General features: G+C 42.2%; 1 protein-coding gene across 5 annotated transcripts in view; it reads left to right on the top strand.

Moving 5' to 3' along the window:
* LOC122557945 (N-acetyl-beta-glucosaminyl-glycoprotein 4-beta-N-acetylgalactosaminyltransferase 1-like) overlaps nt 1-15,135 on the top strand; it is a 667,804-nt gene extending 652,669 nt beyond the window's left edge. For 4 of the 5 annotated variants that reach the window (XM_043706193.1, XM_043706198.1, XM_043706197.1 and 1 more), the window contains exons 18-20: nt 9,112-9,265; nt 11,626-11,752; nt 14,327-15,135. In XM_043706193.1, the coding sequence (XP_043562128.1) occupies nt 9,112-9,265; nt 11,626-11,752; nt 14,327-14,453 (408 nt within the window). In that variant the 3' untranslated portion in view covers nt 14,454-15,135. Of the gene's footprint in view, nt 1-4,993; nt 5,503-9,111; nt 9,266-11,625; nt 11,753-14,326 lie in introns of those variants that run through there. The other variant, XM_043706194.1, reaches the window with a different exon arrangement.
* Nucleotides 15,136-15,765: the final 630 nt, after the last annotated feature.

Raw genomic sequence — 15,765 nt, 5'->3', positions numbered from 1 at the left:
GGACTGATGTCGGGGGTCTGGGTCTGCGCTAAGGCCGGGGGTCTGGGTCCGCACTGCTGTCGGGGGTCTGGGTCCACGCTGAGGCTGGCGGTCTGGGTCCGCACTGAGGCCGGGGGTCTCCTCTCCATGCTGAGGTCAGGGGTCCGGGTCCGCACTGATGTCAGGGGTCTGGGTCCGCACTGAGGCAGGGAGTTCGGGTCTACCCTGAGGCCGGGGGTCCAGGTTCACACTGGTTTTCACCCCAGACATCTCCAATGCTGCTCGAGGATGGGAGATAAAACAAGAAAGAAAAGTGAAATGAAACAGCTAGGAAGAAACAGACAGACCAAAATAGCTCAGGAGTCCTACTCCGCTGCCATCTTGGAAGAAGCCACCGGAAGAATAATTAAAGATGCAGAGAGACAACTTGGAGGGTTAGTGCTAGAACAGATTACAGAGATTGGATATGAAAACAAGGAAGAGCATTTTAAAGTGAAAATGTACATTTTTTTTTGTGGGCAAAGTTAAAGGCCACAGAACTTTGGGGATGTTGAGGTTCATAGAGACCAGCAGAAGAGTAGTTGAGTCTGGAGGGAAGAAAGGTGTGAATGAGTTGAGGCAGGAGAAGAGATCACAAACTCAGCTGAGGGCCAGATGGGAAACCAAGTTTGTGAACAGTCTAGTTCAGCCTTAGAAAGTGTCACAAACTTACACAGCTATTGTCGCTGATGGCAGGGGTGAATTAAGCTCCACCACTAAACATAAATCTAAAATCCATCTCACCTTGAGCGAAGGTGGAAAGTAATTTGATTCAATCGTGAGGCAGTGTGAGCATGAAATTGGATGAAACTGAGAGAAAGGAACAGAGAACCTTGAAAAGTGTGTGCAAACAACTTCAAAGGCAGTGAAATATATCATTACCTTTCCATATTTTGATATCACAAGTTGATAGATATAAGCCAGCTTTAACTGGAGAGGAAGAAGGTGACCAGCTTGATGTGTTTTTCAAACTTGAAATGGAGTCATTGAAAAGTGCTCCCTCTGGTAGCTTAGTGAAGAATTGCACAATTCCCAAATTGCAGTGTTTCATCATGTGCGTGTAATATTGATGTGAAAATAAATCAGAAGCCCTTCATTGCTACTGATAAATGTTTACCCTGGGCGCTAACATGCAGTCACTGGCCTGTTATATAAAGATTACTAATTCTGCTAACTGAAGTGGCTCAGACAATTAGTACTGATATTAATTCAACTCCGACATATTCCTTTGACTGAGTAACTCGACTCAGGCTCCCAATGAGATTAATTAAACAAAAATACTTTAAAAAACCTAACAGAAATAGATAAATTGCCCATAGTGGTAGGTGAAGGGGTAAATGTAGGGGAATGGGTCTGGGTGGGTTGAGCTTTGGCGGGTAGGTGTGGACTTGTTGGGCCGAAGGGCCTGTATCCACACTGTAAGTAATCTAATCTAATCTAGATAGAGAGGTAGCAACTGAAGATGTACTTAATTAATCATAATTTTTTTTCCAAACCATTTGAGCTTTAATCAGAAGTGTTTAAATGGAAAAAGTGATTGAAACAAGCCTCCTATTGTAATTCTTTCTCTCTCAGACTCATAAAACGCCCTTAGTTATTGCCTTTCTACAATTTAAACACATTTAAAGCTCAATTTGGCAAGATTCTGATTTTTGCGATACTGCTAGTCCGAGATTCAAACCTGGGCTTTGTTCTTGATTTTTCAGTTTCAGATAAATACAACTTCTGGTAAATACTACAAAGTTTAGCTCTTTGTTTAATCTTCTGCTTTAGCTGTGATTAGTACGTTTTCATTCTGAAGGTGGTGCAGTTATGATGCACCATCATCAAAATGTCCCATGATGCTCTTCTCATGAAAAGGCTGTCCAACAACATTTTATCCGCAAAGAATCTGGTCACCCTGTTCCAGTCAGGACATTATTAAGCTGGAGAGGGTTTAGGTGTGATTTACCAGAAGGTTTGAGTTATAAAGAACGATTTGATAGACTGGGACTTTTCTCACTCGAGTGGAGGACATTGCGAAGTGACGAGATGGAGGTCTATAAAATCATGAAGTGTTTTGATGGGGTTAATGGCAGGTGTCTTTTCCATAGGATGGGGGATTTCAAGACTAGGGGGCATATTTTTAAGGTGAGGGCAGAACGATTTAAAAAAAGACATGAGGGTCACATTCTTTACACAGAGAATGGGTGGAATGAACTTCCAGAGAAAGTGATGGCTGTGGGTACAGTTACAACATTTAAAAGACACTTGGATAAGTACATGAGAAGGAACGATTTGGAGGGATTTGAGCCATGAGCAGGCAGATGGGACTAGTTTAGTTTGGGATTATGTTCAGCATGGACCGGTTGGACTGAAGGGTCTTTTTCTGTGCTGTATGACACTATGACTTCTCTTGCAGATCACTGGGAATGATGCGGGTATGATTGTCAGTAATTAATAATTCAGCAGATTCAATGACCAGATTTGGAATCTCAACTACTATTGTGAAAGGCTTGCCAGTCAGCTGACCATTCTCATGAAGTAAATATTTTCTTACCAGCCGATTCAGCGATTTTATTACATACCTCTGGAGCTGGTAGAACTTTAATCCAGGCCTCCTGGTCCAGAGGTATGAACTCTACCTCTGTGCCGCAAGAGACCCCACCATTCCCCTGAGGAAGTCTGCCTATAATTCTCTAAATGAAAGCAGGCAGAGTTCAGCACAGATAATCTGTTCCCCGCATTACCATGGCTGTGCGGTGAATTATCACATTCCATTGATGATGACTTTTCCATTGGAGTTTTAAGTATCGACAATGACTTTTAACATGGGAATGCCATCTCATACTTCAACTTTAATGACATATTACATTACAACTATTGTGCTGGAAAAACTTGGAACAGTGGTTGGGTGTGCTGTCATTTAGAAGTCCGATGAGAAATATTATGATTTTCCTGTTTGGTGGCTCATTCTATTCTTAGTTGACGTTTTGTCACCTGAGATAACTCAGTGATTGATCATGCAGAATTATGATAGTGAGAAACCTGTTGGGTTACTGCAAATTTCTGACAATGCCTGAACATTGATTCCTAATGCAGAGTATGGTAATCAAAATGCGTCAGGCGTGTTGGAAGGTTTGTCTATTCCTGAAGTATTCCTGGCACTACCATGCCTTGAGGAGAATATATAGGCCTAAGAGGACTAATACAGCCTTGACATCCAACAGTTGATGTTTTGACTCTCAGAAGTTAAATTGCAAGAAAACAAGTTCTTTTCCCAGAATTTAGAAGTGATATAATCAACAGCTTGAGAGAGATGACCTGCATATGACTCAATGGGAATTAGTCCACCATCTTCAGATCCAGAACAGAGTCAAGGAGAAGAGAATACTTAGTCTAGGCATCCAAGGTACTGCCACATAAGAGTTTACCTCTTTCAATTAGGAAATAATTGCCTGGTCGAGGAATTCAGGTCACTACAAGGAAGAAAGCATTGATTCAACAGAGCAGCTGCCTTCCAGGAAGGAAACTGATGAAATTACAGTTCCTTCAGATGAGTCAATGGAGCAACACCGACAAAAAAAAAGATGTACGTCATGAAGGCTGTCTGAGGAATAAAAACTCTTCCAGCAGAGAAATGATTCCCAGCTCTCTGCTGAGGTCAATTGTCGTCAAGCCAGAAAACTACTATTCTTCGAAGACCCAAGCTAATGTATTCTGAATGGGTTCATGTTACATTGTTTCCACCAAATAATACACAGTCTATGGATGGAGATAGGGGGCTGAATCTTTCCAGAAACTGGCCACTTTTTTTTTGGTGTGAGTTTTATGGAAGATTTCTCAATGTGAAGCCTATCGTCCCAAAGTCGCGTCATTACTTAAGGACCACACCCCATGCCACCTGCCTATCATATTCACACATGAAGTACCCACCACTGCTATAATATTCCAAAAACTCTGGTGCCCTGGTCAAGCATTGGCAGTCCAGAGTTGTTCATGCACATAGTAGGAGAACAACCACAAACCAATAAAGGTTGTCCCAGGCGCAGTAAGTCTCAGGGTCAGCCTGGTATTCAAGGAGCTCCCCAATCCCCCGCCACAGCCTCCATAATTTCTCCTGCCTGGCACTTCCTGGCATGTTCCCACATGCCATTTGGACTTGTGTTCAACTCTCAACATTACCTGAGTCGAAGCTTTGCAGTTCAGTCATGCCCAATGCCATACTGCAGAGTCTCCCATTCAGATAGATACCACCACTGGTGGTATCTATCAGTCATCTCTCTTGCCCACAGTGGCCCATGTTCTCCAATACACTATCATTTCCCCGCATTATGTGCCAGCCATCCCCTATTCATAACTTTGGTCTCTTCTGCATCCCAGCTCGCTGCCACTGATTTCCCAATTTAAATTCTCAAGAGGTCCCTTGATAGCCCCCATTGAATTTCAATGAGCTGGAACTGACCACGACCTATTCTGTGACCAATCTGGAGAAACAGTCCCAACTGATGAGTGACTTGGACCCCTGACTAATCTCTGTGCAGCTCCCCAACTGACTGACTGGAGTCAGCAGATTACCTCTCTGCTTTTCATTTTGGCAATTATCACTGTCGTGTTTTTATCCAGAAGATGGGAGAATGGGCAGTAGAGGAGTAATGAGGGGAGACATGGCAATAGTGAGAGGCTAATACATGCAAATGGGCCACTCGTCACTCACCAGTGAGACTCTCATCTCGCTGTTCAACACTTGGTTGGAAAGTTGAGCTTTTGCTCTCTGGCCATCTCACACAATTTTCCCAACTTTCTCACCAATGTCCACAGCCTTCAGGCCTGGGAAGATTCTACCTAAGGAGTTCCACCTTGCCTTTTAGAAGGAGTAATATATTTGCATCAGCTCTGTAGAGTCCTAGTAATTATATTTGACTAAATGGAGCCATATTATTGTCATCATGCAATACACCTTCTTGTTGTCTTAAGAATACTGTTTCTGTTTTAGATGCTCTATGGCGGTGTATCCTTTACCACTAATCATGAGATGGCCCAAGTCAAAGGAAGATTGATGACAGTGAACTGCCTCAAACTATCTTCTTCCAGTACTGCAAACTTTTAAGAGAGGCAGTAAAAGCTACAAGTTATCACAAGTGGTCATCTGGGAAAATACCGTAACTGTCATCACTATCAAATAGTTCTATAGGTCTACTTCGTTGTGGTTCTGTTCGCCAAGCTGGGAATTTGTGTTGCAGACGTTTCGTCCCCTGTCTAGGTGACATCCTCAGTGCTTGGGAACCTCCTGTGAAGCCTACTTCACCTAAAACTGAAGTTAGTCTCCCCACCCAGGGATGATTTTGCACACAGTTTCCACACCTCAGCACTGATTCTCTACTGAGTTTTTCAGTTGTAGACTAACTGTACAACTAGAGTTCTCACACAGAATAACATTGCAGATGCATTTTTTTTAGATTAGATTCCCTACAGGGTGGAAACAGGCCCTTCGGTCCAACAAGTCCACACTCATCCTCCAAAGAGTAACCCACCTAGTCCCATTTCCCTCTGACTAATGCACCTAACACTATGGGCAATTTAGCATGGCCAATTTTTACCTGACCTGCACTTCTTTGGATTGTGGGAGGAGACCAGAGCACCTGGACGAAACCCACGCAGACACGGGGAGAATGTGCAAACTCCACACAGATAGTCGCCCAAGGCTGGAATCAAAGCTGGGATCCTGGTGCTGTGAGGCAGCAGTGCTAACCACTGAGCCACCGTGCTGCCCGTTATTCTGCTACTTTCTCCTTTAGTTTTAAAATCTTCATTTTGATAAGTACATAAAACTCCTGGATTGCAGTCACTATAATATTCTCTTTCTTAAAGCACAAAATCAACATCAAACTTCTGAGACTTTTCAGAAAACTAAAATGCATTATTTTCATTTTTTTTTGCTTTGATTTGACTAGATTAACAAGTTTTTAAACAGACCTTTACTGTTCACAAGATGTTGTTTAGTTGTGAATAATAATTGTTATAAATTAAGCGTGTCTATCCAATGACAGTGAGCACAAATGCTCCTGTATTGTATTATAAACCATTGCTTCTTCAGTTACCACTGGAAAATTATTCAATATCCTCTTTCCATCGATTTAGTCTGCAAAGGATAGTGTGCATTTATTCACATGTCCGTTTGTGATCTCTCATTTATAATGTCTATAACAGCAAAAATATTTCAAAAATCTGTGATTCAGGAAATGAACTAAAAAGGTTAACTATACCAGTCTCTACATCCATGTGCCTTTTCTCTCTCTCTTAAAGGGGAAAATACACCACTGCAGAATGATGGGCAAATGTCAATTCTCAATGGTTTTCACAAACTTCTTTACCATTTCAACCTTCAGGAAACGGCGCCTTTTGATAATACTGCAGCCTTTGTGCATAGTTGGACCTTTGTGTTTGCTTTCTATTTTGGTCTGGAGAGGAGATAATCTTGTAGAGATACATAGAGTAGCAAACATAAACCTGAACGGCTACTTCAGATTATGAATGACAGGTTCGGACAAAAGACAGACACCAAATTCTTCACATTGGAAAGTATGTAAAATGTACTTTGAAGTTGATGGACACAAGTAGTTAAGAAAAAGTTGAAAGTTGTGATGGGAGCACTGCAGGTTAACTCTAGATGGATGGGCTGTAATTAGCCAATTGATATTTATCATTCGTCATAGCTCAATAGGACTTGTTTAATAAAAGTCAAAAATATTGCATCAACTGCACCATATAATATCAAAAGTTACCACATTCAATTCCTGCGTTATGATGAGTTAGCAGTGGGTACTAAAGCCAGCTTTGCAACAGACTGTGCTGTGGCAACTCCCCTTTTAAACCTGATGGGAAATCTTGGTGTGGAGGTGCTGGTGTTGGACTGGGGTGGAAATCACACAACAGAAGTCACACAACACCCAGGTTATAGTCCAACGGGTTTATTTGAAATCACAATGGAGGAGCAACGCTCTGAAAGCTTGTCATTTCAAATAGACGTGTTGAACTATAACCTGATGCCGTGTGACTTCTGCTGGGAGGTGATAGTCTGGCTGATAGCCCTCTTTCCATCTTAAGACTTCACAGCAGTTAATGGTTATCATCATATGGTTGGAGATCATATTTTACTTTAATTTGGACACTGAGTGTGCACTCCTTCAAAATACTGTGTAGGCCAGTACACACTAGAAGAACTCTGGACTTATTTAAGAAACAATTAGATATGGAAGGGAGGGGGAGAGAGGATCAATTTGGTCTGCTCTCCTCGATTAGTGCACCAGTGACCCTGATTGAAAATAAATGTGTGAATGTTCACTGAGGATATGTCCAATATTCCAAGGACCTTCTGTACAGCTAAGTAGTCTGTTGACTACCTGCTTTGACGTATACATGTAAATAATGCATTACCATCCTATGGAGTCACCCTCATCACATTCAAGGAGGTATGAGGAACATCCAGAAGAAGTGGTGGATGTGGATACAGTTACAACGTTTAAAAGACATTTAGATAAGTATATCAATAAGAAATATTTGGAGGGATATGGGCCAAGTGCAGGCAAGTGAGACTAGTTTAGTTTGGGATTAGTGTCGACATGGACTGGTTGGACTGAAGGGTCTGTTTCTGTTCTGTATGACTCTATGATTTTAAAGGGACTGGAGTCTAAAAATAGGGATGCCTTGCTAAAAACTATACTAGGCACAAGTTAGACCACGTATGGAATACTGTGAACAGCTTTTCATAACCTTATTAAAGGAAAGATATTCTGGCATTGGAGACAGTCTGGAGAAGGTTCACAATGTTAACCTTGGTTTGGAGGTATTTTCTTATGAGGAGAGGTTGAGTAGGCTTGGCTTGTACTCACTGGAGTACTTAGGAAAATGAGAAGAGATTTATTGAAAGATAAGATCCTCAAAGGGCTTGACAGGGTAGATGCAGAGAGATTGTTTCCCTTCTGGGAAAGTCTAGGACCAGAGGGCATAATCACAGAGTGAGGGTCACCTAGTTAGGTCAGAAATGAAGAGGAATTTCTTCTTTGAGGGGAGTGAATCTTTACTGCAGAAGACTGTCAAGGCTGGATTCTTCAGTAATATCAGAGGTTGAGATAAAGTGATTTTTATTAGTAGGGGCTTCTGGGCAAAAGGCAGGAAAATGGAGTTGAGGATTATCAGATTAGGTATAGTCTCATTCAGTGGGCTGAATGGCCTACCTTTGCTCCTATATCTTATGGTTTTATGGTTTAAGGTGGCAGAGCCAAAACAAAATTGTAGGTCTTTGGTGAGTGAGGAGTTCACAACATATGAGGTTTTAAGAAAAAACAGGAGACATTTAATAATTTCATTCTGACATGAAATAAGATTTATCTTCTACAGCAGTTTTCATTTTTACCATAATTGAATACATGCCTCATCTTTTGCCTTACTTTAAAGAAGGAAAGACCTGCATTTTTGTAGCACTCTTCATAACTTAACGGTGTTCCAAATCACTTTTCAGCCAATGAAGTTAAGTTTGAAGTTAAGTAGTGTTGGAAACACAGCAGTCTGTTTTTGCAGAGCAAACTCCCACAAATAACCATGCAATAAACTACCAGATCATCTGTTTTAGGGTGTGAAGGCTAGATGTTGAATTGGGTAATGGGGACAAGCCTTCAACAGTGCATCATTGCCCCAGAATTGCACTGAGGTTTCAGTCTGGATTTTGTGCTCAGGTCTCAATCCTTTAACTCCAAAATGAGCGTCCCCCGCCACTGAGCTGTGGCTTTGCTCTTTATTCCACATACCAGAAGCTGCTGAAGCTGTCATTTTGTCAGCCGTGTTAGGGATAAATGACTGCTTTTAGCCAAGGAAGAATTTACGATATTTTATACTTTCGTCTTATTTCTACTTTCTTATAATTAATGTGAGTTGAAACTTTATTGCTGGAACAGCACAGCAGGTCAGGCAGCATCCGAAGCTGTCATTTTGTCAGCCGTGTTAGGGATAAATGACTGCTTTTAGCCAAGGAAGAATTTACAATATTTTATACTTTCGTCTTATTTCTACTTTCTTATAATTAATGTGACCATTGTTTCTGTTTCCTAATTTCAGGACAGCCACACAATTCTCTTCCTGTGTGACCTGCACATCCATTTCCCTATCAGCATCATTGACAATATTAGAAAGCATTGTATAGAAGGGAAACTGGCATATGCCCCTATTGTGATGAGACTGGGCTGTGGCAGCTCCCCTGTTGAGCCTGATGGTAAGTGATATCCTGGCAAGTAGCCCTCCTTCAGTCTTAAGCAGTACGTGGTGATTAGCATACGGTTGGAGAACACATTTTACTTTAATTTGGACACTGAGCATATTTTGCTTCAGAATCATGGGTAGGCCAGTACAGGTTAAAATTCTGGACTTATTTCCTTAGTGGGCGGCACGGTGGCACAGTGGTTAGCACTGCTGCCTCACAGCACCAGAGACCCGGGTTCAATTCCCGCCTCAGGCGACTGACTGTGTGGAGTTTGCACGTTCTCCCCGTGTCTGCATGGGTTTCCTCCGGGTACTCCGGTTTCCTCCCACAGTCCAAAGATGTGCAGGGTCAGGTGAATTGGCCATACTAAATTGCCCGTAGTGTTAGGTAAGGGGTAAATGTAGGGGTATGGGTGGGTTTCGCTCCGGCAGGTCGGTGTGGACTTTTTGGGCCGAAGGGCCTGTTTCCACAATGTAATGTAATGTAATGTAATGTAATGTAAGAAGCAATTAGGTGTGGAAGGTCCTGTGATCTCTACTTGAATTACACTGGGGAGCATTTCTTAAAACAGTTTCCCTAGCAGAAAGTTTGACCAGTTCAGGGTCTATCAAGAGACTTAGTTGAAAGTGTAGTGCTGGAAAAGCACAGCAGGTCAGGCAGCATCCAAGAAGCAAGAGAGTCGACATTTCGGGCATAAGCCCTTCATCAAACTCCAACCATCCTGATGAAGAGCTTATGCACGAAACGTCAATTCTCCTGCTCCTCGGATGCAGCCTAACCTGCTGTGTTTTTCCAGTACTACACTCTTAACTCTGATCTCCAGCAGCTGCAGTCTTCCACTTGCTCCTATCAAGAGACTTAGTTTTACTCTTACAATATCCCAGCCATGCCATATTTTCTGGGACTGATTGTGGTGACCACATTCGCAGTCAATCAGGACCAGGCTGGTGGAAATCCTCCATGACTCAACTTATTAAATGGCCTAGTGATCATAACAGCCCTTATGGTTATCCTTTTACCAACCCATAATAATACATGAATGTGTTTGTGTTCTTGCTGTAATTAGGCATCTTGCCTCCATAGGAACTGAATGTGTGGCAAACAGAGCTGGCCTAGCTTACTGATCATGCCACTATTGAGGGATGATGCTGGAAATTAGCCCAAGGACACATTAAGCCCACCTATTAGATTGAGTGTAATGTTTCAAATTTGGAATATTTCTGCTAAAACAAGAGTATTGTTCACCAGCGACAGAAGTTGATATAGTTGATTGATGATCCTTTGATCTGCCACTTTGTAACGTGGTGTTTATTCCAGCTGCAGAATTGTTACATTACACGTTACAGTGAGGCAACAGTTTTACAGGATCACTGATTATTGCCCTACACTTTCCCATCTTCCTGTTGCGACCTGCAACTCTCGAATTACCAGACAGATCAGGGGTCTCCTCGTGGCTTTAATTGCAGGTTGGCAGAAGACATTGCTGAAATGAAAGGCCCATTTTTCTGAAGCTCTTTCAGTGTCACAGGATTAGACACAGCCGTGGGGAAGAATTCCTTCACGTACTTTTCCAATTAACTGACTGATTTCATTGCTGTGTTGCCTCGTGATCTCCATTTGGTGTCATCTAACCTTTATGCCTGTGGTAATGACTGAAGATGTAAGGGGGAATGGCATGAGTTCAGTTATTTTCAAAGCTTGAAACGAAGTCTCCAGCAATGAGCTTTGAGAATGTTTATCCAGTCGTAACCCAATGGGAAAGGCCTGATGTGACACCCAGCCCAACAAAATGAAGTGGATCCTGCTCTGATTTCCTCATCTATATTGGTGGTGGGGGCAGGTGGTGATGATTGAAGATACCCGTGTTGATGGCCATCCAATGACTTCTGTTTAAAGGTGCTTATGTTGTTACTGGGGTAGGGCAGGATCACTTTGGCCTTGGTTTCCACACAGGATGAGTGAGGCATCATGGGGCTAAAGGCATTTGTAGAATCTTTATTGTTGTCTAAACCTTCAAGGGAATAAACAAAAATAGAAGGTCTACTTGACATATAGGGATAACAGGGACTGCAGTGGTACAAGAAGGCAGCTCGCCACCACCTTTAAGCACAACTAGGTTGGGCGATAAATGCTGGCCATCCAGGGATGCCCACGTCCCATGATTGAATATAGGAAAGAGTTCTTATTGCTCACATGCTGCCACCTGGTTGACCGAGGGCACTGGCGGACTAGGATCAGCCAGGCCTGAAGTCCTCTGCTGATAGTGTACCAGTTATAGTTATGGGTTCATGGGTTTTCTTTGAGCAGTTTGTGTTTACAAAGGTGAGTGTCCGATACACTGACTCTTTCTTTTCTTCCAATATATCCTCAAGGGTACTGGGAAGTAAATGGATTTGGGCTGTTTGGTATCTTTAAAAGCGATTTCGACAAGATTGGAGGAATGAACACTGAGGAGTTCCGAGATCGATGGGGTGGAGAGGATTGGGAGCTACTGGACAGGTAACATTGGAGGAGAAAATGGGTTTGCTTCTTCCATTTTGTGCTGAGATTTGATAATTTTCACTTTTTATTGGTTTGTGCCATTGCCGTTCAAACTCAATAGAACAAATTGTCCCTTTCTAGGGATCTAACTCTAAAGCCAAGTGAGTGTTTGAAGAATAATCTTCCATAGCTTCACCACTGATTGAGACAGGCATTTTCACAGTCATAAAGTAGTGGGCAGGAGAATGCACGTGGATATTAAGTGGACTTTCAGAGGGCATTCAATAAAGTCCAAAAGTCTGTTTGCTAAAGGTGAAACTCTCATTTGAAGAAATATTATTGACCTCATTAAGAAACTAACTGAGAGGCGGGAACCAGAGTTGGGATAATGGGCAGACACTCTAACTGATTGGAAAGTGATTAAAACAGTCCAACAACATCTGTCTCAACTTTTCACAATATTTATTAACTGCTTAGATAAAGCCACATATCCAAGTTTGGCAATATTGCAATAAGTAGTGGCAGTGTAGATGGAAATATTAAAATTACAAAAAAAAATTGATAAATTAAGTGAATGGGATAATTTATGGCAATAAACTTTTAACACAGGCAAATGCGGGAGGTCTTGTTGCGGCAGCACTGGACATTGGGGAGGCTACCTTTAGAATACTGCGTACAATTATGGTCACCATTCTACTGGAGGGATGTTGTGAAACTTGACAGGGTGCAGAAAAGATTTGCAAGGATGTTTCTGGGATTGGAGGGCTTGAGTTATAGGGAGAGGCCAAATAGATTGGCACTTTTTTACCCCAGAGCATCAGAGGCTGAGGGGTGACCTGGTAGAGGTTTACAAAATAATGAGCGTGATAGGGTGAAAAGACAAGGTATTTTCCCTGGGGTGGGGGAATGCAGAACTAGAGGGCATAGATTTAGGGTGAGAGGGGAAAGGACATAAAAGGAACCTGAGGGGTTATTTTTTCACGCAGAGGGTGGTGCATGTATGGAATGAGCTGCCTTAGGAAGTGATGGAGGCTGGTATAATTACAGCATTTATAGGGCATCTGGATGGGTATATGAATAGGAAGGGTTTAGAGGGATGTGGGCCAAGTGCTGGCAAATGGGAATAGGTCAGATTGGGACATCTGGTCAGCATGAACAAAGGGTCTGTTTCTATACTGTATGACACTAAGTGGTAGAGCATATACAGACCTAAATAAGTGATCCAATGGGATATTTTTAGTGGCAAAGAGCTAGTAAAAGTGGAGAACTGCAGAAATTTAGGAATGTTGACCTTTTTTTAATCTAGAAATTAGAACACAACAGGTTAGATATAATGCTACAGATCTGCAAAGCCCTGAAACTAGAATGCAGTGTTTAGTTCTGGGGCGCAACTCTTATAAAAGGATATCTTGGTATCACAAGGAATGTATTATAGATTTACCAGAGGCAAAGTCACGAGGACTGCAAATTCACAAGTGTATAAAACAGGTTACATTCATCGGAAATTGGAGAGGTGACCTGATCAGTGTTTCAAGATATTAACCTATTTCTACAGATTGGGCACTGCCATATGGTTAGAGCCAAGTCACTCAGGTCTGAAACCGAGAAGCTGTTTCTCATGAAAACTTTGGGATAAGATTGGAATTTTCATATGCAAGTGGAAGTTGATTTTGCAGTGATGGTTAATTTTAAATCTGAGATGGCTAGATTTTTGTTTAAAGATTTCAAAGGGCCGTGGGGCCAAGGCAAGTATAGGGAACGAGCTCACAGATCAGCCAGGATCTCATTGTCAACATAACAGGATTGAAGAGATAAATAGCCGTCTCCTTTCTCACTGTTCCTATGACAATTTGCTTTGTTACTCGGCGACTTGAGCCCGTCGGCAGAAGCAACAAGAGAAGCATCATTCTCCAGAGGGAGAAAGAGAGTGTGTATGCCAGCAGCATCGGAAGAGAGAGGGAGGGTGGATAAGTAGTGCCTAGAGAGAAAGTGTTTTTTTTGGGGATACGTATTGGCATTAAAACATGGAAAGGGGGCAGTATTGTCCACAGGGGGATAAAGAACTAACAGCATCTGGGAAGAGACACAGATGGAGTGAATGAAGCTAATGACATGGGCCTAGGTCAAGAATTGTGGGCCAGCGAATGTCCAGAGTAACAGTGAGCAAGAGTGGGCACCAACATTGGTCAGAAAGAGTGAATATGCTTTAAATGTGGCCGAGAGTGTGTGTGTATGAGGATCAGGATTGACTCTGAGACTGAAAGCAAATATGAGACAAGAGGGAAGAATGGTGACCAAGGCAGGGAGAAAGGCAGCAAGAGAGCGTAAAACTACAAACGATGGGAGGAGAGAGCATGAGCAGAGGCTGCAGAAGATGGAGCATGTAGAGTAGACCCTTCACCAAAAGAAAAGAATCTAGAGAGTATAATCTCAAGATAATGCACTAAGATAGGACATTTTAAAACTGAGGCAATGGTGACAGCATTTTAGGGAGCAGTGCGATTTAAAAGAATTCATTGTCTGCAAATGAGCAACAATGAGACAGATTAATTCCAAAGACATAATGAAACCCTTTGTGTTTCCATCTCCCAGGGTTCTTCAGAGCGGCCTGGAGGTTGAACGATTGCGCCTCAGGAACTTCTACCATTATTTTCACTCCAAGCGAGGGATGTGGGATTCTCAGGCCAAGAAAACCACAAAGGAACCGAACGAGGGTTGAAACTTTGTCTATGCACTTTAAGAAAAAGGACATAAACCAGCAGACATATGCTCCATCGGCAAACCAGCCAATTACTGAGCCATGTAGGAGCATTCCCTATTGAAGACCGTGTTTCTCCTTTTTGACCCCACATGGAATTTCTCTCTCCAAACCCCGCTGTTTGTTTTCTCTTCTCGGCGTTCCCAGAAGCCTTGTGTTTTGGTTATTCCTCAACCAGTAAAGAACTGGACAGAAGCCAGGAAGAATAGAGGCAAGGATTAGGAGTTTGTATATTGGAATCTTTTTGAATTGCGACATATCCTTAGACATCCTGGTATGCCTCCTTGTTGCAAGTTTGATCCTCTTGATCCAGCTCTGTGATCCAGTCAGTTGTTGCTGTTTTTTTTCCATTGGTCACAAGCACCAGAATATTGGTTTATCTATCCAGGGTTTCCTTTTGGTGCATAATATATTGGATTACAAGTGTATGCAGCTGGTTCCTCCTCTGAGCAAATGACATCCCTCTCCAGCTCAAGGGAACCATCACTGGCCTTTGAGCACATGCTCACCATAAAAAGAATACACAGACGCCACATGCTCATTCTCACACATCATTACTTCTTGGACCAAGCTTGTTGGGAATATTCAGTCAAGCATCAGTGACACAAACTGTCCTAGGCTTTCTGGATCCCATTCAGATGCATTGGCGGTTGGTTTATCTGACCTTCAGAAGGTAATACATGTACTCAGTGAAGCTAGCCACTTCAGGTCTGACCTAATGAAGCCTTATTCTGAGGGAGGCCCCTGGTCTGGAGAGGGATCCCCATTTTGGTGATTACAAAAGCCAAGCTGAATCATCAGTCCCCAACAAGGGTACACATACATGTTACTGAACGCATGTATTGGTAATCATACCCATTGAGCTGTTTTCTGCTGTGACATGCAAGGAAAGAGTAAACTCAAGCAAAGGACTGATGCCAAGGACTTTTTGTTCAAAAGCTAGATCAGTTCTGCACGATGATTTTAAAGACAGTATCACAGCTTCTTCTGTGAAACACCATCTCACTTGATTATGACCAATCTTACAGAAAGCAACTTTGTCTCATTTTTTTTTAAAACACCTTGAAAATCAAACATGGAGTAGAGGTACAGGGTGTTGAGGGGAATTTGAAGTTTCCGGAACTAATTTATGGAATTGAACCTTAATTAATATTTAAACCGAATCATTGAGACTAAATGTTACACTAGTTGCATTGAGAATTGATGGTACCTTTTAGGATGTTCTTAGAATGATGTGTTCTGAACTTATAAAATGGAAAATCAGTTTTAATCC

The sequence above is a fragment of the Chiloscyllium plagiosum genome, chromosome 16 (assembly GCF_004010195.1).
Source record: "Chiloscyllium plagiosum isolate BGI_BamShark_2017 chromosome 16, ASM401019v2, whole genome shotgun sequence".
NCBI lineage: Eukaryota > Metazoa > Chordata > Chondrichthyes > Orectolobiformes > Hemiscylliidae > Chiloscyllium > Chiloscyllium plagiosum.
The sequence above is the reverse complement of the archived record's forward strand: the minus strand, read 5'-3'. Positions and strand labels throughout refer to the sequence as shown.